A 25,050-nucleotide genomic window follows, 5' to 3' on the forward strand; every position below is an offset into this window, starting at 1 on the left:
CTATCCGTCAGTACCGGCAAAGGAGCCTTCTGCCAGTTTTAAAGTCTGGGTCTGGCTTCACTCTTAAGCAGAAATGCTCTTAAGAAAAACACTGATTTACACGAAAGTGCCAAAACATTACAAATAATAACAGGAGACACATGCACTCAGTTTTATACTTCTGAGAAAGAAACAGAGGAAAAAAACAAGCCAGGGAGACAGAGAGAGAGAGAGAAAGAGAAAGAGGGAGAGGGAGAAAGAGCGAGCACAAAATATAAAAAAACAAATGCACAAAGTTTGATGTGGTGCATGCACAAACCGAGCACGACGGCAGAGCTGTGCACCAGAAGCCTGCAGAGAGAGGAAGTGGTGTTGTGTATATGTGCGGTATATGTGTAAATGTGTGTGTGTGTGTGTGTGTGTGTGTTTGCTCATGTGCGTTTGCAGTTCTCAGGCATATGAACAACATTGTAAGTGAGGATACAAACGAAAGCCACAGCTGCTCAGGTATTATGCTGAGTTTCACAAAATTCTGTCAACATGCAACCGCAGTGCGCATAGCAGGAGGAAATGAGCGTCTAACCAGCAGCCTCAGGTGCAACACGCACACACACACTCACACGCACACACACACACACACGCACACACAGAGCATGGAGGAGCTCTACACGTGAAAAGAGGATCATACTGTATTGGTTGGAGGTCAGGGGTGTATTAAGTAGAAGTGAGTCAGAGAAAACATTGTTAAATATATCCATTTATCAGAATCAGAATACTTTATTGATCCCACAGAGAAATTGTTAGGTTGCAGTAACTCCAGTACAATTAAAGTAAAAATCAAACATGAGAAGTTGTAAATAAAATATACTTATTAAGGCATATTTCAAGTATAGATGCTGTACAGTGGATTTCTATTTCAGGGTGTGATTATACCTCAAAATCAACCAAATATACCAAAATAGCTTTAGCGATAACAAAATTAACATCTTCTGCAATATATTAAGTGCAACGGTTTAACAGATTTCGGCACCAATCCGAATTTATAACCTTTACAGATTCCCAGAGTGAAACATTGTTAGACATAGTTGTATCCTTCTAGCTTAAAACTTTCAATTTTCATAGGCTATATTAACGATTTCCCCGAGGTCATGTGTGCTGCTGCAGGGCTTACAAACGGAAATATCAAGAAATATCTCAAATCTAGTAATTTATCAGATTTCTGTTCATTATTTCTCTATATTGAACCTATTCATCACAAAAACACAAGAGAAACGTTTACGTAGTGGAAATATTATCGTCAAACTTGATCAGATTTTTCCAAGGATATCTGTTCATTATCTGTTCTCTCACTGCAAATTCTGAGCCTTGGTTAATTCTTTATAGTCTGGCATGTTTATCTGTGTATCGCCTTTCTCTTGTTTATGTCGTGTGCAGAGCCTGTAGTAGTGTGTGTATCCACCACTGATTGTTTACGTGGTTTCCTGATCCCGGTCTAATTCGAGTCTCCAGCATCCTGTTTGTATGTGCTTTTGACCTTTGACCTGAATCCTGGAATGTTTTCAGTGCAACTACCCTGCAAATGCGGCATACCTCAAGGACCTCGTTTTTCTATGAATATGTGACGCTTGAACTGTGAACCCTGGGATTATCGACATGCCCCGGGTTATGAATAAATAAGAACTAATTAAATATAAAGTCATGAATGTGGAAAGTTAAATAAATGGCAATAAAGTCTTAATTTTTTTTTTTTGTGACACTTTCACCTGAAATGTATTGCAGGGAAAACATGTTTGACTTATTACCTACTCCTAGGATAAAGCCAATCAGGAAAGAGAGCACAGAGCCGTGGCTGCCACTCACCCGAGAGCACCACCTCGATCAGATCTCCCTCGTGGATATCGTCGGAAGAGGTGAGCCGCTGCAGGATGTTGTCCGAGTTCAGGTCATGGCGGAAAAGCATGATCTTGTCGTACATGCCAAAAAATCCACATTCTGGAAACTGTAACCAGATAAGGACAGAGAAAGATGCAATGTAATCATCCAAAGGAAAAATAAAATTTCTATTACATCTATTTCTATTATATATAATAAACTACATTAACTGAACTCAAACAGACATCAGGTTAAGTCAGGTCAAGTCAAATGGGTTTCATTTTTCATTTATACAGTTTGTATACAATGGGACAATATGTAGTTTCTGCAGGACCATGAAGCAATACATAACAATAAAGCAGTTCATTATAGACGCCACCGTTTCTAGACCTAGGCAAACTAAGCGGTGGTGTTTTTTCTGCTGAAGTTTAATATACAGTATATGTTTACATCCAGGCAATTTGGCAATGATTATTAAATGTGTTTACCTTTTTTATGGAAGGTTGTGAATGATTTGTATGGTGTGAGGGTGGAGCATTGTGGTGGAAGGGTAGGAACATGTAAGGGTAGGACAATAGGAATCTCACCGAGGGTGCCAAAAAGGCTAGAAACAGCCCTGAGTACACAAAGAAAGTGCTGCCGTCTGAACAATATTCTATGTTGAGGTTCTTTTGTTTTACTGCTTGTCCGTTCCTGAGAGCTATGAAGCTTATTTCTTGTATCGATTTTGGAATAATAATTCAAACCTTGGGTTACCTTATAACTAAAATGTTGGAAAAAAAACCCAATGGAAACCACCATAGATATCGTATCAATGTATTAAATGGAAACTGCAATTGTAATTTGTGGTCTTCTATCGGTGGCATGTTATAACATTGTTTTTTAGTATGCATCCTAATTAACCAGAATCAGAATATATTTATTGATATAGACTTCAAAGCTCTTTCGTAAATCACTCTGGATAAGGAGGTCTGCCAAATACAACCAAAAAAAAAACCTGACAATGCAATTAAGACTAAAAGAACATCTGTGGCATATTGTAGATCATACACTATATAGACAAAATTATTGGGACTTTTCAAGCCATATGCGGTTCTTTCCCAAACTGTTACCACAAAGTAGGAGGCACACAATTGTATAGGATGTTTTTAGATGTGGTAGCATTACATTTTTCAAACTAGGAGACCCAAACCTGTTCCAGCATCACAATGTCTCTGTGCACAAAGCCAGCTTGATGAGGATATGGTTTTGGATATTTTTGGATATGGCCTGCTATAGAACTCTGGTCACAACCCTACTGAACATCTTTGGGATGAATTGGAACAGTGACTCCAGGTCTCCTCACCTCACCTACACCAGTCCCCACTAATGCCCTCCTGGATGAATGAGCACAAATCTCCTGAACTACACTACAAAATCTACTGGAAGATCTTCTGAGAGGAGTGGACGTTATTATAACTGCAAATGGGAAACAATATTCGAATAAGATGTTCAAATAGTACATAATAAACTTGTCTGGTGTCCACAAACATTTGTCTAAATAGTGTATGTTAGTATATACTGAACACTAATACGGACCCATTAGGGCATCATTAGGCATCCGGATCACAATATGTTTCTACAAAGCGTTCTTTATTTGGTGATAATGATTTATTGATGTACACAAACAAAAAACATCCTAGAAACCACTTGGTAATGGTTAAGCTTAACTGGTTAACAGTTTGTAATGGTATTTGTAGTGGAAACCATTACAATTTCTGGAATGGGTTTTATTTTATTTTTATTTATTTATTTATTTTTCCTGCAGGGTGAAGTAAATTTGCCCTACTTTAGATCTTTACTTAATGGCAGAAACAGGAGTTGATCTCATCCAAAACATTTCATGTCCTAACTTTTTATTTCATTTGTTCAAAAGAAAATGAAGCCTAATAATCAGTTTTTTTTCCCCTAAATAAAATAGTAAGAAAAATACCAGCATGAGTCCATAAACACAAGCAAATGAGCAAATCAAATCATAAAATGCAGACAATAAAAATTACAGTAAGAAGAAGCAAGGATAAGTAAATGTGTCACTTAGCAAGCTAATGTTAGCTGTTTGAATTTGTTCACTCATTTCTCCTGCAGCAACAGTTCGAGTTTATGTAAGACGTCAAACAATGAACAGCAGAAACAAATGTTGCCTCTAACGTTAGATGATTCAGCAATGTGCTGAGGTTTTGTTCATGTTTATTGAGAAAGGTACAACATTTTATACTCTAAAACTCTATAATCTTGACAGGATTATTATGTGAATCAGTATTTATTTTTTTATTTTTTTATTTTTTTACAGACTTCCATTACCTGTTAGCTATATTAACCTCTTGTGCATAGCAAAAAAATATGCTAGACTTGGATGCTGAGCTACAATAATTTAAACAAACGATGAAATAAGGACAGTAAGACAGTAAGAATGCAATTAACATTTAAAGTGGAAAAAACAAATGGAAACAGGACAAAGTATTGCAGTGTGTTAAAGCAGGCTATAAAGTCACTCAGTGACTCAGTAGGAATGGAGATTGAACTGGACTTGAGACTATTTAGGAAACGAACCACCATAAAAACAGTTCTTTAGCTCGGCTGTGCAGGACTGGAAAGTACAGAGTAAATTTGTGGATAATGGATGGTTTGTCCTGCTCCTGGCACACTGCTCACTCGAGCTGCTTACACAAGTTTCAGTGCTTTACAGGAAAAGAAAAAACATTACAGAGTTTACCCCAAATATAGTCAAATGGCCATCGCTAAAATTTTATCTTACTTCTTACGAATACATTGTCAAAAAAACGTAAGGATTAAATAAATCAAGAAATGAAATAATGAAATCAAGATCATCCAGACTGTTCCATATTCCCAGCCAATCCACACTAAGGCTAAATAGACATGCACAAATTACCAGGTTTTCATGTAAAGTAGGTCAGAGTCATGCCTGTTGTGCTCGTTTATTGTGTATTTTGTAATGTGTATTCACTTCATGAGCAATTGAAACAGGGTGAGTTGGAAACCTGAACCTCACAGAGCAGCCCAGTCATTCATTCATCTGCCCATCATCATCAATAATGCCTGAGGCTCAGCTAATGACACCCTACAATCAGCATGAGGCATTAACACAACCTCTCGGAAACCCGGGGTAATCCCACCAGTGGAGCGGTGCCTCAACAATACGGCATTATGCTGGGGAACGGTGGAACGATACAAAGCTAAAACAATGTTAACCATATGATCCAGTGCGTGCGAATAAAAGAAAGAAGCCGGACCCGGTAACGAGACAATGAATGGCGCTGTCTCAGGACGCAGGCAGACTATTAGCAGACATGCTATATGCCGCGCTCTAGAGAGCAACGTAAATATTTAATGCTACCCAACAGCCAAAGTTCACAAAGCATTACTGCTAATATTTTAGCGCACGAGTGTTCTATGTGCTTAGCACTGTGGCCAGTTATCTGCAAAAAACTTTAAAGCTAACTGTAATAAAACCATTGATTGTCATTTCGGAGCATCCTGTATGTTTAAGCAAATTAAACAGATCAGGCATTAGACAAGAAACATGCATTAAAATTTAAAACGTGTGAAATGAACCGACGATCTGATGACGAACGTACCATCTAAAAGGTTTTATATTGTTATTGGAATCTACCACCGATTAGAAGCATAAATGATGCAATCTTTCCAGCAAACCACCGACTGACTATTAGAGCTCGCTGTCACAAATAGTGCAGGACAAACCATTGATTTTTCTCATGCCAACTGTATATGCTATCAGTCTCTAAATCAGGTCACACTCTGCCTATCCTGACCAGTCTTCCTTGTCGATGCCCCTGGCTTTGGATAATGAAAGGCAGAAGTCCAGGTGGCAGCTTAGACAAAATAAAATAACACAATTTGCTAAAGCTAAAAACAAATGACCGGTGTCTGAGGTGCCACATTAAACAGCAGGCAAAACGTCAAGGGAATGAATCAGTGTAGACAAGTCTGGACGATAAGTCACCCCAGTTTGCAAGTGCCACTCATCTAAGTAGAGAAAATAAAACTTTCATTTTTTACTTTTCATGATGCCTGTACTGGCTCTTAAACTCCATGTCCCTGATTTTAGTGGGTAGCCCTATTTAGTTTTCGTCCAATTTGTGTTTCATAGTATTGCGCTATACTCTTGCAGGTTTTTGCTACAATCCTGATCTAAATCCTTTTGCCAGACTTGGAAAACCTCTGTACAAAATATAAATTATTAAAATGAACCTATGAACTTCTGTTTGTTCATCCACCTTTTAAATTCTAAAACAATAATATAGAATTCCCCAAGCATGACAATCCCTTTTGTTCCAATGTTAGCACCAAGTTAACAGTAGTCTACATTGGATGTTGATTTGAAGCACAAATTTTACTGGGTTTCTGAAGTTTTCTTGAAGTGTTGCATGTACCGGGGCATCATTTATAACATCTATAATTTCATACAAATTAAAAATTACTTGATGCCATTTAAAAAATAAATAAATAATTTAAATGTGGACTTACAACTGGGTCCTAAACATTGATTTAAAAATGTCCAAATGTACAATAAATGCTTCTAAATCCTTCATACACATGGCTGGTTCATGAATCGCAAATCACAAAATCACGCAAATCAAGCAAATGTGAACAAGTGCACTGACTCAACCTACAAAATTTTATGTCATGCAACACTGGAGTCACTAAAAGTCATGAAGAACGCACCCATTAGTTTTGCATTTAAATTGAATCGTACTAAGGGTTTTATAAAATGTTCTACTAATAAAAAGTCTACTCTACTGGTGTGTTAGTGGATGATGCAGGCTAGCCAGAAGATTGCCAAAGACAATCTATTCATAGCCATATCTATATCTATCCTTAGCTACCAGTGTTAGTCATATGGCAGTTTGAACTTGTAAGATTTCCAGCCAAGTGTGTAAAGACATCTCAGATTACAGGTTACATTACCAATACTAAAATGTATTAAATGGTAAAGAAGTAAAAGTCACTTAAACTACGCAGTAAACTATTTTTTACATATATACATACAAAGCAATTAGCTGGATTAGACTTAGCTTGTGGTAATGCCCCCTATAGGTTTTTGCCTCAAACTACTATTAGCTTATATACTTTGCTAAGACTATGCAGCTCTGTATCATCTGAAAATCCTCATTCACATTTCATTTCTTTGTGCTGTCTTGCTCCACTGGTTTGATGGATAGCTTGCATATAGATTAATAAATATTCAGAGAAACTACTAACGTTCCAGGCTTTCAGAAGTCAGTGATACTAATGATGAGGTATAAACATATTCTAATGCAAAGCAAGGCACTTACAGATACAAAATCATTTTAATTTCCATTACAAAGACAACAATGAAGCACAGCTAGAAACAATGGAGGGCAGCATATTTATTGTGTAACTCTTCCAGTTTCGATTTTCTGCAAGGATTTCAAATCTGAGGAACTGATCGTCAATACCAACCAGGGTGTATGGGAAAGAAGCCGTTGTGAAACATCTTCTTCCCCAGAGATTCAGCCAATCACACATGGGCATACAGTGTGTTTAATAAGGTCGCTACATATATTAAGATAACCACAAGTCAAATACAAATCCTCAACATGAATCATTTTATTTTCACTTCTCCAAATAAGCCACAGGTGTTTTCCGACTGCCTTTATAAACACAAACACACACACACACACACACACACACACACACACACACAGACCATGCACCTTCTTAAGAGGCATTTGTCACAACAGCAAAAGAGGAAACGAAGGATTTAGAAAGTGATTCAGCGAATGCTGTGGCAGCTCACAAATCTTTCACCTCACATAAGTGATCAGGAAAACACAACAGGAAGCACGGCTGACTGGATGTGAGTCGCCGTGACGTCGAGCTCCGTCACCAGGAAGGAGGAGGCCCAGCGTGAGACACACAACCACAATGACTCCCACCCTCACATTGTGAAATGCACTAATGTCCTTCAGGGAATAGGGCCTTTCCCTTGACATCAGAATTGATCCAGCACCTTTACTACAAAGATTTCTTAAGCGACTGTGTGTGTATGTGTGTTTTTTGCTAGGTGCATGGTGAAAATAAACAGGTTTGGCTTATTTGGTTTATTCTCTTAAGGGAAAATCCTACAGTACTTCTCTTTTAACGCTGATATGGGGTTAGAACTGCTTTGGTGCTCCAGTTAAACTCTTTAAGCCTGCCTTCTAAGCAGCAGGAGAGTCGGTCTCTTATGTAATTTGATGTGGAAATTCACTAACATATGGTCCAAACATAATAACAAAATGCTTAATGGGAAACCCTTTTTAGGTAAAATAAGGTTTTTGCAAAATGAATACTCTTATCACTGTCAGTGTCCACCCTTGCCAAAGAACTTGCAAAGAAGTGATTTAGCTGTTGCTGTGAGAATAAATACCCCACCCCCACCTTGTGTCACTTGTTTCTCAGTTTCAGGTCAACGTGTTAATGGCACCTAAAAGCCTGAGAACTAGTTTGGTTTGTGTTTTTGTAGGGGCACCTTTTTGTCTGATCCATTGACTTACAGTGGCCCATTAACCTTCCAGTTCCTGTGCAGAAGGTGTAATCTATGTACCTATCAGTCTCTGTGAAGGAGGTGTGGCCTATGTACATGTCAGACTCCAGAGAAGACTACTTGTTCTGTGTACTTGTTATGTACTAAAAGCATGCATTCCCAAACATACTGATTATTTTGGCCAAAAGCAATTCAGTAATGTATGGTTTATACATGGCACATTTATACTTGGCAGCAGTGGTATACCAAGTGGCACTGTTCACATAATACACGCAATATCTAAAAGGTTTGAAAGTGAAATTTACTAGACAGCATGTCAACGCTTAGAAATCCCTGTGTGTCCAATTTTCCAGGCAAATTGTACAATGTTTGATCTACGTCTCAAATCGAAAACCTTATAATCAAAAGTATTTACTAATGTAGAAAATCCTGAAAGTTGGTATGCAGAAAAGTCCTTACAGTAGGTATGCAAGGCAACATGACAATTTTAAACATTCAAACTCCTAACTATGTAAAGGAAACCCATTAGTGTTAATTCATTTAAATTAATTGAATCAATTTTCTATTGATATGCTTTTAACAGGAAATCAGCTTTACAGAAATCTATACATGATCAACAATTTCAATTCAAATTCTGAGCAGAAGAGAGGCAATAGAAGTGAAAGTGGCAACATAAAACTCCCTGAGACCACATGAGGAAGAAATCTTGAGAGGATCCAGACCCAGTAACACAGAATTACTCTACTATAACTGTAGACTGTAGACAATTTATGCCAGTTGTGTTAAAAGGTGTTGAAAGGTATGTAGGTATTTGAACCGCGGTTTAAAATACTATAGAAATACGGGATTCTGAACACAATGCTAGCGTGTTTGCGGATTTGTCCATTTTCTTTATTGCCGAACTATGCTAGTGCGACCATAGTGAAAAGACTATAGTAACATGTACACTATTTATTTAAATGGCTTATCTGGATGCAAATCATTTGTTAAATAAATAAACAAACCAAAAAAAAAATCAACAAACCAAACCAAAAAAATCATTTGCCTCAACAGTACTGCATTCAATTATTAATTTATCTAAAAGGCTGTAGCTAATTTGAGTAAAGGCAATCGTATACATTATTAATTCAAAAGAGAGGACTGGTATTTTTTATACACAAATACTGCTCTTGATTGAAGTTCCTGTTTCACAGTAAAATATATACGTAAACAAACGCAAATCCGAAACCAGTGTGAGACAGTGTTCAGTCTGCTCCAGTGCTGAAGGCCAAAAGCTTTGGACTCTGACGTGTGTCTATCGTTACCCAAACTTACGCACACAGCTGCAGTAGCATCTCCTTGGATACTTGGGAGAGCTTTAGCTGATCTTTGGCCTGTGTAACCATGGTAGTGTTGTAGCATGCACACACACACACACACACACACACACACACACACACACACACACACACACACACACTGCGGAGGATGTTAGCTAGAGCCTAAAGGAGTTAACATGTTGTTTGGCAGAAAGCAGACCCTTTTTTCAAATCCGTCCTTGATTATAATCATCAAGCATTTGAGCCGGGGTTTGAAAATGACTGTGGTCATTAAATCCATTAACAGCTGACTAAACCTTCACTGCTTAGACATGAGGGTGCTCAAAGCATTAAAACCGGCTAATGGATAAAGGGCGCATATGCGTGATGTGTGATCAGGCATGAAAAGATGTCGGTGTGCCTGCTATCGTATAAAGAAAACCTGACCATGCATCTTCTTTTGAAATTAGCAATACAAGCCTGTTTTTGCACTGCAGTCTAGTATATAATAGTAAAAAAAAAAAAGCCAACAATAATGCTAAGGAATTATAGGAGCCAAAATATAAATTGTAATTTACTGATGGACAATTCAGGTCTAATTTATGTCTGGATAAGTGACAAATGACTGTGACACTATGGAGAGTCGTTTCCAGATCAGCCCGCATCACCAAACCACAAATGAGAAGCAGGAATACAAACGAGATGGGAAGTTAGACTATTACAGGAAAGCACACACACACACACACACACACACACACACACACACACACACACACACACACACACACACACACACACACATTCACACAGTTTATTCAATCCAACAGAGAACCTAGAAAAAAGGCTTGAGGGAAACATGGAGAAGAACATCTGAAACTCCACACAGTGGAACCTGTGGGACTAATTTGCATTAATCAGAAGAGCTACAAAAAATATAATCATTATATAACCAGCGATAAATTATATAGAACAAAGAGATAATACCATCACGTGCCTGGTGCCAAACGAGCAATCAACTTTTTGAATGTCTGCAAGAAACCACACAAAGACTCACACACACACACACACACACACACACACACACACACACACACACACACACACAAACTCTGACAATGTTATTGTGGATCAATGTTGACATCTGTTCTGCTGTAACTCTACGACTATTGATTACCCTAATTCACCCTTTGGCAGAAAGGCAATTCACATAATCGTTTCAGAAACTAATTAACATCTAGCTTTGAATTACCCTGCATGTCTCGAGGTAGAATTTCACACCCGACCGCAGCGCCTTTTAGTTGGATGAACCTTTCGAAACAATTAAAGAGGGACTGTGGGATCAAATCATTGCAGCTGAACAAGATAAACCCACACAAACCAGTCAATTAGGCAACCAGCCCACCGGCATAGTAGTCAAATTACTGTATTGTAGCACAAGTAACAAATGAAACACAAAGAGGGGTGGGCTCTAACAGGAAAATGATCTGCCATAGATTGTCCTGAAGTATTACAACCTGAAGTGTTTATTCCTTTCATACCAAATCAGATTGCTACAGAATGGTATACTGTTGTATTTTGTATACTGGATTTTCCTTATGCTGGATAATTTGGCTAAATTCTTTGGTTAAATGTAAGTTTTATTTCCCTACTGCTCAAATTAATAAGATTGAAAAAACATATTTGGCAGATGCTTCTATCCACACAGACTTACATTTTTCTCATTCATGAGCAGTTGAGGGTCAAGGGATTTGAGCTCAAGACCTTCTGATCAGAAGTCCAACATCTAACCACTAATCTACCACTTTATTGTCTTAAATGTTACAAAGCGCTGACACTGGTGACTTTTCCCCTCACAGAAATCTTTACTTCATGAACAATTATTCATTGTTAAAAACATGATGTTTGTTTATCGTTAGATTATATGAAGTGTATATCATATAAGTCCTTGCATAATTAGCTGCTCCTACAGAAACAATAAAAGTTATGGTATGAGTCTGTAAAGCTTTGACTGGTTAACACTAGATTATGCACCTTTTCAAGAATTTGCGTTACTATTTCTGGAGTGTAAAACAGCCAAAACTGCCCAATACATTCACATTATCTTGATGCGTAATAGCATAATAGCGATGCTACAGGACAAAAACACATCTTTTGACTTTAAAAAGAGTGGCATATACCATTACAGGTCTCGTTCGTAGTTACAGTGACAATACAAGCACCACAATGGCCTACACTTGAGATGACCAGAACATCACATCTGCTCAATAAAAAAATCGTATTGTAATGATACAGTAACCCTCAAACAAAGAAAGCTTCATGTAATCTTTTTCTTCTTCTTTTGGCTTCTCCCATTAGGAGTCGCCACAGCGGATCATCCATCTGCCTCTTTCACACCAACTACCTGCATGTCTTCCCTCACAACATGCATGAACCTCCTTTTTGGCCTTCCTTCTTCCTGGTGGCTCCATCCTTAGCATTCTCCTACCGATATACCCAAACCATCTCAATCTTCTAATCCTGTCCATCCTCATCACTCCCAATGAAAATCTCAGCATCTTCGGCTCTACTACCTCCTGCTCCACCTCCTGTCTTTTACTTAATCAAGCTTCATGTAATGATATTGCCATACAAAGAAATAATTGACCAAGACAGATTTTTATGAGAACCGCTAGAACGTGGTTGTAATGGTTCATCAACTGAAATAGCTTTTGGATGGGATAAGATTTACCCTCAAAAATCAGAGTGAATCAAGCAAAAAACTTAAACAGTTTCTGATTACATTCATATTCAACCAACAAACAGGTCTGCTCAGCCATCACCTCAGAGAACATGCACGTGGTTGAGGAACTGTCGTCATTCACACATAGGCTCAAAATAGACTCATGCTGTTTCACTGGTACTTCATTTATGGAAACAGTTCTCCTGCATTGCTGAGGCAAAAAAATCCACTGAGGGTTTATGTAAGATTCTTTACTAGCCCTGAAGAATTTATTTAAAACTTAAGTGTGTCCAAAGTGAGCAAGAGTCATGTGTGTCCATCAAAGAGAGCAACCAGTCTCTGAATACCATTACATATCTAGCAAGTTAAAAAAAAAAATTCAGTAGTGCGCACCGTTTGTGAAGAGCACGACGTTTGCATTTGTGCGACATCGTGCACAGCTGCTTCCTTTAAAAAAAAAAGGAAAGAAAGAAAGAAACACAAATCACAAATCAGAAGCAAAGCAGAAACTTGAAGTTTTCTGACCAGCATTTATAAAAATGATAGAATTTCACACAAAAATTGACAAAATTAATTAACTGCTACATCACGGTACAAAATAGTTTTTAACGTCCAATCAGATACTTTTTAGCACAAACAACATCAACGCTATAAAAGCAATGACACCTAATGATAATGAGTGTATCTTGTTATTGTCTGATTATAATCATCATATTATATCATCAATGCACGATAGATGTGACACGTAAGCAACACGTCTGTGTAGCGTAAGCAGCCATCTGTCCAATTGACACCGATCGCAATTGGCAAACAACACAGGCACGACAATAGGCTTTGTTATCGTTTTTTAAAGAAATCTAATTCCCATGTGTACAAATATGCCAATTAAACCTGTCAAATGAGCCCGGAAAACCTACAGTAGCTGTATTTACATCATTCAGTTCATGTTGCCTTAATAAATATTAACATGAACAATGTTGTAAATCTCATACAAGATGTTTACAGAGAAAACTTAGTGGACCATGTGGACAATGCTGAATTTAAACACGTATCTGTAACTATTTCCCTATCTTACTAAGTACAGTGTGGGTGCAGCTTACCATATATATTGACATTTATAGTATTTGGTAGACGCCCTTTTCCAGAGCGATTTACAATTATCTTATTTATACAGCTGAGCACTTGAGAGTTAAGCGCCTTGCTTAAAGACTAAAGTGCTTGATGGTTGTACGTATTTTACCTCACGATATTCTGATGACGAGTCCAATTCAAGTCTTGCCATTGAGCTAAAGTTCCTGATATGGGCAACGTTTATGGACACCTGACTATAAGATTCGTATGTGCTTTTTAAACATCCCATTCTGCATTTATTCCCCATTTGCTGTTTGATAACCTCCACTCATCTGGGAAGATGTTCCTTTTAGATTTTCTGCAGATTTGTGATAATTTTTTAGTTAAGTCAGGTAGTGATGTAGGTGAGGTCACATTCATCCCAAAGGTGTTCAATAGGTTTGAGGTCAGAGCTCTAAAGCAGACCATTCAACTGATGTAAACCATGGAGTCCGCTTTGTGCACAGGGGCATTGTCATGCTGGAACAGGTTTAGGTCTCAGAGCAGAAAGTCACTGCGACGGAAAAACAAGAATTCCCTAACTTTGCTTGCCTGAATATATAAAGACCTAGATGTTTTACATTCAAATTCATACTTTAACCTTGGCTCCCTGGCTCCTTACAGTAAAGTGGCTGTGATAAATCTCTGTGTGTCATTTGACAAAACCTTTCAATTTGATTAATATATAAATCAAAAATCCAGTTTCTTTTGTTTAGGTGTCTGGACAAAGTCATGCGACACAGGAGTCACTGTTTCTAGTCCTGTTTCCAGCTGGTTCAAGTGTAGCTATTGACAGGTAGAGCACATCATTTGCATTTGTGCGACACCGTGTAGAGATGCTTCCTTTAAAAAAAAAAAAACAAAGAAAGAAAGAAAGAAAGAAAGATTGAAAGAAGCCCAAATCACAAGTGCCAAATCAGACCCAAATCAGAAACTTGGAGTTTTCTGACCAACATTTATATAAAAAAGTTAGTGTTTTACTCAAAAATTTAAGGAATTAAGTAACTTGTACATTATAGTACAAAATATTTCATTATGTCCACCCAGCTACTTTACAGCACAAACAACATCGGTGTTATAAATTCATTGACACCTGACGATAATGAATGTAACTTGTTATTGTCTGAGTATAATCATCATTTGTTATATATTTTTTTAAGAAAACAAATTCTCACGATTAAACCTGACGACTGAGCCAGGGAAACGTAGAGCAGCTGTATTTACATGATTCAGTTCATGTTGCCATTATCAGTATTAGGTGTGAACACATTACCCATATTTTATATATCCCACTTCATTAGGTGCCAGTGTGATTTAGAAAAGAGCTTAAACTTTTACTGTTGGTTGTTAAATCACTTGCAGACCTGTTACAATGGTACACTCCAATAGGACACTGAGGTCCAGATTACAACTTGGGGAAGCCTTGAACATGATAGCTGGCTGGAACTTTAAAACAGAACTTTGAAAACATGTTCGAGCAGCTTCAACTTTGCAAAAATATTTGTACTGCCTACTTGTTATTGCTCATAAACCACTGCTCCAGATTCCTTCACAGCTACTTTTGACCTTGCGATTTTTCCTGTGTGAGTCAGGCACAATAATTTTGTCATTAACTCAAGTTAATATTAACACATGGAAGCAAAAGCGCTAGAAAGTTTCAAAGCTACTGGACCAAAAACTAGTCATAAGTGAATGTATTGCTACATGAAAGTCAGCTTGACCCCTTTTGTATAAATTTCCATTAAAACATCTCACTTCAATGAATTCCACATAATTCGCTGGAATTGTTTTTTGTGAAGGCAAAACCAACCTCATATGCTTCAGGAGCCCAGACGGGATTAATGAAGCTGTAGATTCTAACTTGCAAAATTAAATATACAAATATACAGATTATACAATCAGATCAATGCATCCAGTGTGGGTATAAACAAAAACAAACTGTAAAAACTTGTGATTTGGTGAAAAATGAAGAAAATTAACATTTGGTTTTTTTTTTACTTTTTGTTTCCAAAGAGTATACTTGTCAAATATATTTAATCTCAATCAGTGTAGTACCTAAATCACTTTTTTGTAGAACTTTTACAAATTTTTTCACTAACTGATTTGTTCATCTGCTTATAGATTTTTTTAATTCACCTTAAAAACCTGCAGTCTTCTGCATGTGTTGTGTTGATGATAATGTACTTCTTACCACATTAAAGCTGAATGTTTTTAAGCAATGTCACTACGCAGCCATGAAGGTTCTTCAGTAAAAAAAAAAAAAAGCTTATTTTAGCTTTAAAAAATAAGAAAAAAATAAGTAACATCACAATTTCACTTTCATTCATTTTATATATATATATATATATATATATATATATATATATATATATATATATATATATATATATATTTCTAGTTAATATAATGACCCAATAAATTTGACATCCTATACAACTCCTTATAACTGTATTTTTAACTTCACCTTGTTCAGCTTGTATTCATCCTGGACTCAAACCATCAGGTTAATATGGATAAATTTTATACCTGCACAAGCCTGTGTTTATTTGAACTTTTCATACAGCTTGCTGCGTACAGGAAAGCCGTGCATGACAAGCATAAGCGCAACCAAGCTAAGGGTGTTTCCTGGTGCTGTTTCCATGCCTCATGGCTATCCAGAGGAACAAAAGCATCTTGTACAAGGCAACGACAATCGGAAAAACACAACCGTGAAGAATAATTGTTTCACTTTGATATTCTACACTATGGAAAGATGGCGAAATCTACATATCGCTGTCATTCATCAGATAGATGAAATGCAAAGTAGTTCTTATGTAACTACGAAGCCATTGTGCATTCATTCTCTCTCACTTTAATAATTGATTCGAATTCACATACAGCAAAGAGGACTATGGGATTTCCTTATACTCCTGAATCGAACCAAAATAAGCAACCATTAGAGGTCCCTAGTCTGGCTTCAATATAGAATGAAGCCATATTAGTAGAAGTATATAAGGTTTTCACCATACTCTAAAACAGCTTTTCACAGGGAATATGTAATGGCATTCTATTTCTAATAGAGTCAAGTGGAAAAGACCTTTGTCTCTTTCAAAATTCTTTCTTTGATTCATATTTCAAAATCCTAACTTAAATATACAATTATATAAAGATTTTGCAAACCAGCATTAATGGTTTAGAAATAACCGTTAGAGGTATAATTATGTTAGTATTTATGGTGCAGTCCTGTCATTTTCTACATTTGGTTTTCTTTTTTATCTTTTTTTTTTTACAGGTGTTTTTCTTGAAAAAATTTCTATAATTTCTAGAAAAAAGGTTTCTAGAATTGTCAAGAACAACAAATCTGGCAGGACAAGGCAAATCAACATGCTTGTTCTAATATAGTATGCCACTCACAGGGACAAGGAGTTTATCTCACATTTACCATAAAAGGTGAGAATGTCTTTTTTTTAGCTAAACAAAGTATAATTTCTACTAAATGCTAGGGAAAATCACCACTTTTTACACACTGTGTATGAGTCACATCTGTGACATAGTAAGACTAAAATACCTTCGAGGTTGGAAGGTTGTGCCAGTTTGGTGCAAAAGGCTTCCTCATTTTTCTTTCATGAGCTAGTCTTCTCTGTCCATAATAAAAGAAGCCTCCTTTGTTGAGATACTCACTTAGCAAATAAGGTTTTTGACCAAAGTGCATGTGTCATTTTTTTTTTTTTCATTACGTTGCTCGACGTGTTTTTTTTTTTTTTTTTTGGTAGCTCGTCTTTCAGATGGACATATTTTTGTCTGAGTGAGTTGCTGGGTTTTAAAAAATTCACTAAAACATGATATTTACTTATGACACACCCACCACAATGTCCTTAAATTCACTGTTCTTCCACTTGGGGAGTTTTGTTATTGCACATTTTGCGTTACCACGGGCTCTTAAGCTTTTTTTCAGAGATTTTTTTTCGTAAGGGTTATCTGAAAGCATCAGGAATGTCAGAAAGCAACAGTGAAAGATCTTCAACTTTTAAACAACTTTTAATAGCTTTTAATAAGTTTCATGGTGCCATAAACCAGCAAAGGGAGTACAGCATACATTAAGTCTACCCTTAAGTTGTTCCACATTTTAGAAGAACAATTTTAAATTTACACTTCTGCTGATGTGTGTTTTGCCATATAGAATCATTTGCATATTTATATAGGAAAATGTTCATTATTACAAAAAAGCATAGTGGATTGCTGATTCAGAATTGATCATATTCGCATTAATTGTTGCGAAATAAGAAAAAAATGACAGTTTTCACAGGTCAAAGGTTAACCCTCTCTGTTTTAGGGGCTCTGTATCATGGCTGCACTCTGACCCCGGCTTCCTAAAAAACTGGGATATGTGACAAAATAATTTTACTGTGCTGTAATGTATATGTGACAAGTCTCTTTCTTTCTTTCTTTCTTTCTTTCTTTCTTTCTTTCTTTCTTTCTTTCTTTCTTTCTTTCTTTCAGCACAAATGACTAGATGCCTCATCCATTTTTAATTTAAATAATAAACTAATAGTGATGTTTTTTGTATTTTCACAGCATGACGCAAACATCAGGACAGAATATATTAAAATCCAGTGGTGACAGTATTAAGATTAAAAAGTGTACAGGGCATTTTTTTCATCTTTTAACAAGATTATTAAATGGGTCATTGTTTATAATGACCAGGTAAAAAGCATTTATTCAGCTACTAACCAGGTCTTAGTTTGTATAGTATATATAAATATACTAAAAAATATATAATATACTTTTAAATAGTAAAGATTAATTATTAATGTGATGATTTTGCAAAGCAAAAGATTATTATTAGATAAATAAAACATAATATACTGTAAGCACATTTTAATGATACAAAATACAATATACAAATAATATACCTTCCTTAATAATTATACGAAAAATACAGCTAGTTGTTGTTTAACAGTGCTGTTAGCTTCAGTACTAAATTACTGGTGATCTCCGGATGTGTTGACTCATTAAAATAACCCAAGTTAAACATTGTGCATCAGGTTAGACTAGGGTTACCACATGTAGGAGTTACTTGACTTTGAGTTCAAATGCATCCTATTTTCACTGATCATCCTTGAGATGTCTGGACATGTGCAGAGGAGGGACATGGGGTATATAGGTAGGAGAATGCTGAGGATGGAGCCACCAGGAATGAGGAAAAGAGGAAGACCAAGGAGGAGGTTTATGGATGTAGTGAGGGAAGACATGCAGGCAGTTGGGTTGAAAGAGGCAGATGTAGACGACAGGGGGGTATGGAGACGGATGATCCGCTGTGGCGACTCCTAATGGGAGAAGCCAAAAGAAGAAGAAGAAGATCCTTAAGATGTTTTACCTGTGGTAACTAAATGTTATGCATGTAGGGCAAAAGGAATTGTACATAGATCACTAATCAGATCACATTTATGGCATTTGGCAAATGCTCTTGTCCAATATTGCTTTACATTCATACTTTGAGGAGCGATTGAGGGTAAAGAAACTTGCTCAAAGGTCCAGCAGATGCTGCTAGCTGTGCTAATATCTGAACACACAATTTACTGATCAGTAGTACATGTCTTAACCGTTGAGCCATCGCTGCACACGTGTGTCAAGGCAAATCTTCAGAGATGGCCACAAAGTATTTGCAGCTTGGAAGACAAAATTAACCAGTGCAGAAAATAGAATCACATAGCAAGGTGGCAAAGATCCACTGACAAAACTTCAGAGATCATGTGTGGAAATGGAACAATCTGTCAGAAAGGCATCTTCCTCTGTAGGTCCCTTTACCTTTATAGTAAAGTGGCCAGACATATGCAACCCCTCAACATAAAGCTCAGTATAATTCTCAGGCTGTCATAAAGATACTCTGATTGAACTGCGATTGAATAAATTACCATTAAATGCCAAGTGTTACATCTAGTTATCGGTTTCCTGAGGACTGTCCAATTATTTCTTTCTTCCTGCAAATAAATCAGGAAACAACGTGCATTTGATCAATTTTAAACAGAAGCTAGAAAAACGTGAATAAACAAGAGTGAATATTTCTGAATGCGTGAATTACCACAGTGGGAAAATAATATTTTTGTGTTATCGTTAATGTGTCAGTATGGGATTATATTCATTCAACTCTGAAAAAAGGACATTTCCAAAAGGTTTTAAATCAACTTTAAAAGCATCGGTTTGCAGACAAAATTGTAAAACATCTGTGATTCGTGATGTGACGTAAAAACCCGAAACTTAAGAAAACACCTTGTTTCCATACACCATTTTAATTAACTCGATGAGTGGCATCTTCAATAACATGGCCTTTACGTGTGTTTACCTTCAGCATAACACAACTTGAGATTCCACTTCATGACTCTAATGGATGAAAAATCTTGTTTATGCTACAAGTTAACCTGTGATACAATTATCTATCTAGAATTTTTTTGTTTTGTTTTATCTGTCAAAACCACAATTTATTATTTCAGAATCTTTGTGACTGGTAAGAAGAAAAATCCTTAGTGTACTAAATGTGTGATTATACTGTAAAGGCCAGTATTGCAATCATGTTGAACACGTTGTACAGCCCTTCTGTGTTCAGCCTGGCTTAGCTGTGAACACACACTTCCTGTGACACTCTCTTAATGGAATTCAAACTCGCCAGCAGAGTGGTTTATGCATTAAACAGGTAATGACCCTTAACTGTGCACACAGAGCTCGCTCACATAACAGTGCTTGATGTAAAGCATTTCGTTTCAGCATGAACGCTCTGCTGAAGTCGGATTGATGTATTTAAAGGGAAATTCCGTTCAGTTCTGCTTTTAGACCTTCAACTTTGCTAATATAGTTCGTTTTTAGATGCAGTGACTTCCTGACCAATTCTTCCTTATAGCAACCCACACAACTCTAACCTAAAGCTTAATATACATTAGGTTCTAATGCTAATAACTAATGCTAATAGCTGCGCTGTTGAATCGTGAATCTGAAAGCTCAGGTTTTGAAGCAGCTCTGGTAGATGAAGAATCACAGTTTTATGGTTTAAGACTATATTGTTTCTATTGGACTTATGCCGGATGCTTCCATAATCCCATTGTCAATCAACAAGGATAGAAAAAAAAAACGACTCATATGGTATAATGTTTTGTAAAGAGATCTTTTTTTTTTTTTTTTTTTTTCTTGAAGGAATCTCCAATGTTAGTGCTCTGTAGAGCTGTTTCTTTAACTTTTCCACCACAGGAAATAAACCATAATAAAATGATAAAATCACACTAGTCCGGTAACTGATTATTTTGATGTAACAGCACACCAAGCATTTCTCTTCCTTAAATAATAGGCTATTAATAACCAAAGTCTACTTTACAAAAAAATTCCTTTTTTATCAGACATTTTTTATAGTCCAGGTGTTTAACAAGTAAAACTAGCATATTGTGTCTAAGAAAACTACTGAAAAGGATTGTAATCTATGTTCATGCGAGCGCATACACACAGTTTGTGGTATACCAGGACCCATTTAAAATAAAATAAATCGCAGCAATTTTAGATATAGGTCAAAGCACAGCTGGGCAAGATCAGGAAGCATAAATTCAAATCCATAATGACACAATAAAAAACATAAATTAGTAGGTAAACCTGAATGAATAGGCAAATAACCGACAATAACTGTGATGTCTCTAACACAATGAGGTACAAATAGGAAGAATAATCAAAGACTAAATAGGGAAACTCCTCAAAGGCTGAATACAATGGGGAAACAAACCAATGGTAGAATAAATCAACATGGCTACAAACACTGTGAACAATGTAAAGGCCACTTTATCTACTTTTTAAATGAGTTTCTAGCAATATCGGCTTTAGATCAGCAAATATACACACAAAGAACTTGGCTACATCAATACAATACAAGCTATCACTAACGTTAGCCAGTAGCATGTTGCTAAGCTAATCGCTTTTTGGCTGCATTTTACTGCAGTTTTAGTTTAAAATGTTTGCTTCATGGTTGGAAAAATGTAGCCCTAGTAGAACATACAGAAAAATAGCAATTTAGACAAGTAATGGAAACAAGTGTGCGTAAATTAGCTTTTTATTAGCTTTTGTGTGTTTCGACAGAGCAAACGAAAGGCACGCTTTCACAGAGGTGTCTATGTTTTTGTGTAAATGTCCCATTTTACACATTAATTGCGAAACACCTTTAATACAGCTTGCAAACGCAGCATATAAAAACAGGCTTTTGTGAATAGTACAAAGAACTGGGGATGCTTTGTTGGAGGGTCTTTCAACAGTGGTAATGATGACTGACACACACACACACACACACACACACACACACACACACACACACACCCGTGTAAGTGGAATTACTTTCCTCAGGTTTTCCACTGAATAAAATAACTGTGAGGAGCTAGCTGCAGGAAAATGTTACTGTGTGGGATCCCATAACATTCTTGAAATTATTGAACAATTACAAATGCATTCATTTATATAAAATTTTGATTGAATGAAAATAAGCAAAAAAAAAAAAAAGTCTTTTACTCAGCACATATACAATCCTGCACAATGAAATTCTTCATTACATATCCCAGCTTGTTAGGAAGCTGGGATCAGAGTGCAGGGTCAATGCTGATACAGCACCTTTGTAGCAGAGAAGGTTAAGAGCCTTGCTCAAAGAACCAACAGTGGGCTGGGACTTAAACCCCTGACCTTCCAATCTATACAGCAACTTCCCCATAACAAATAAAAATTCATAAATGAGAAATAAGTGGTACTTATCATGTGTCCATCAGCAACACAAGCAAACACATTACTTCCAGTCTGAAAGCACTTCTTAGTTGTCACACATTGTCCGCAGCATAACAACGAGGGAAACAGGGCCTCACACACTCACTAACCAAGAGAAATTAGGATTCAAAAGGCCTGTTTAAAGTAAACACTGAAATCTCAACATTCTTGCATTGCCAGTGAATGATGTAAAAGCATGTCGGAGAGCAGATTCTTCACATCCTAGGAAATATAAATCCATCACTTATTTGGTCCGGGTCTTTTCTAGGACCAGCATCGGTGCCAGAGTGTTTATACACAGGTCTAAGAGCACATGCTGACCCAGATTCACACTTATCATCAATCACTTTAGCAACTATAATGTGATATGATGTTAAATCGATATCTCGGTCACAGCTATATACAAAGCTTTCTATGCCCCTGCGGAAATCCTTACTGAAAAAAAACAAAACAATAGAATGCCTCATATATTTTGCAATAGTGTTAATGGCTATAAAAGGAATTTGATTGGTTTTAATGGTAATTCTCAGTGGATATTGACTGGTAAATACTTTTATTCTACTTATGTCTAATGAATATCATTAAGGTCCAATAGAATATCTGTTGCAACTTGTAGACCACAGGTTGGTATCTACTGGACAATATTAGGGGCCATTGGGATGCCGTTCATATTCCAGTAAGTTTCTTCAATGACTTCTTTTGGTCTGATGATAATGATTTAATGATGTTCACAGACACACTACATAATAGGGAACCATCTGGTAATAGTTTTAATGGTTAACAGCTGATGACTTGTAATGGTTTTTGTGCTGGAAAGCATAATAATTTTTGATGCTGATTCCTAATTTTTAACAGGGGTGTAGTCAATCAGCCATGACATGTCTAGTGTCTAAAGTCTAAATGTCTCTAGTTTTACATTGGAAACATCTACGGGACACATACTGTAGGTATGTTTAAACCATCTCACTCTCACCTCACATCAAACTGATTTGTATCTGAATCTCATACCAATTCTATAAGTCAAACATGCTTGTGTGGTTTAGTACAAAGTTTTATGTTGTGTAGCTTTATGTTGTGTGTTGTAGCTCTTTGTTGTTTAGTGTAGCACCAGGGTTCTGGAGGAACGTTGTCTCATTTTTACTGTGTACTGTGTACTGCTGTGTATAATAGAAATGACAATAAAAGCCTCTTGACTTGACTTGACTTGACAATCCTTTTTATAATCATAGTCAAAAGAAAGTTTGAAAACAGAGTTTTGTGTCACTCTGTGCAGAACTCAGTTCAATAACTCAATGTTTATCATTGGATTTTATGTTTTGGGTCTTTTAAATACATTAAGAGAACAAAAGCTGCCTTTTCTTTTAAGCTCTATTACTTATAAACATTAACAAGCTCAAATACACTGTATTTCTTAAATTTACACTTGAAAATTCATATACTGTAAATGATCAGGACTACTTTCCACATGCTAATAAATGTATTTAAATTTCCAGTTCATTGTGTACACTAAAAACATAACCGTTATATTTGTATTCCGGTGCGTTCACTCAGAAAAAGTTATGTCATATGATATTTTCTTCAGCTCCTAAAGCACGGAACTGATTTAAGCGGGGCTTGTGATGTCCCACACCAAACAAGCACGAGTCGTGGACTAACCACTGCCTCCTCTTCCTCCTTACCACACACAATCCCCCCACTCTTCCTCCTCCACACACACTTTCGGATACCAAACAGGACAGAATGGCGACCGGCAGGGGAGGGAAACTCCCCCACCCCGACTTCCTGTCGACCTGAGGGGCAGTCCCCTCTCTCTCCCCCAACACACACTCACTTACTCTCTCTGTCTAGCATACACGGGGAAGGCTAACACCCTGGCCCATCCAGCTAAAGCGGGTCTACGTCATAAGACTAGAATTGAAAACTAGAGTTTGGATTTACACTGCAGATGGATTTTGTAATGTAATGCAATTAACCATAGCACTGAACAACAGTAGATCAGCAGTGGCTCATTAGCGGTCCTGAGATTTGCTCACTTAGAACCTGTGCGTCTGGGAATGAAAGACTCTTCTATCTAAAAAGGTGAACTACCAAGACAAATGCCAGAAAAAGTTCCCGAAGCACCACTTTCAGTCACAACAACACAGGATGCAGGTCATGTGCTGACCCTCGGATGACATCATTCCATTCGTCTCCATGATATCCTTTCCTGTCGCAAATGAGAGCTGGTCAGTAAAGCTACAGCTGCTAAAAACTGAGCCTCGAAAGTTAAAACTACAACTACCGTCTTATCCGAATTTCTCTACATTAAAATCTAACACCAAATGGCTGTATAGGGTTATATATATGTATTATATAATACACCATTTTACAGAGTAAAACTACTTATACTCAGGTCTTAGGCAAAGTAACACTATTTAGCAAGAAATCAATAGACTACTTCATGATTTTGGTTGCATGTTTAACAAACAATGACAGCTCCATTGACAACCTCTCACTAATATGGTTGAAAGCTTGAAATCTAAATATTAAAGTTTAGAAAAGGTGGTGGTTTTAAAGCTGCTTCACACTGCCTTTCAAATTACTTGCTAAAAACAACATGATAAATTAATTCAACATGTACTGTACTGCAATGATAATTGCTTGTATCCATGCTGTTAAATATAGCATATTCTGATGGATGCACAAATTATAGCTTTCCAATTAAGTAACTAAATTATAGCATTTCAACTTTGTTGAGTTTTTCTAAT

At 36.8% G+C, this 25,050-nt stretch overlaps 1 protein-coding gene across 3 annotated transcripts in view; it reads right to left on the reverse strand.

Annotated features, from left to right (window-relative positions):
• LOC124377239 (serine/threonine-protein kinase D3-like) overlaps positions 1–25,050 on the reverse strand; it is a 56,369-nt gene that overhangs the window by 26,497 nt on the left and 4,822 nt on the right. For all 3 annotated transcript variants that reach the window (XM_046836632.1, XM_046836633.1, XM_046836631.1), the window contains exon 3: positions 1,840–1,978. In XM_046836632.1, the coding sequence (XP_046692588.1) occupies positions 1,840–1,978 (139 nt within the window). The remainder of the gene's footprint in view (positions 1–1,839; positions 1,979–25,050) is intronic.

The sequence above is a fragment of the Silurus meridionalis genome, chromosome 23, assembly GCF_014805685.1.
Source record: "Silurus meridionalis isolate SWU-2019-XX chromosome 23, ASM1480568v1, whole genome shotgun sequence".
Lineage (NCBI taxonomy): Eukaryota > Metazoa > Chordata > Actinopteri > Siluriformes > Siluridae > Silurus > Silurus meridionalis.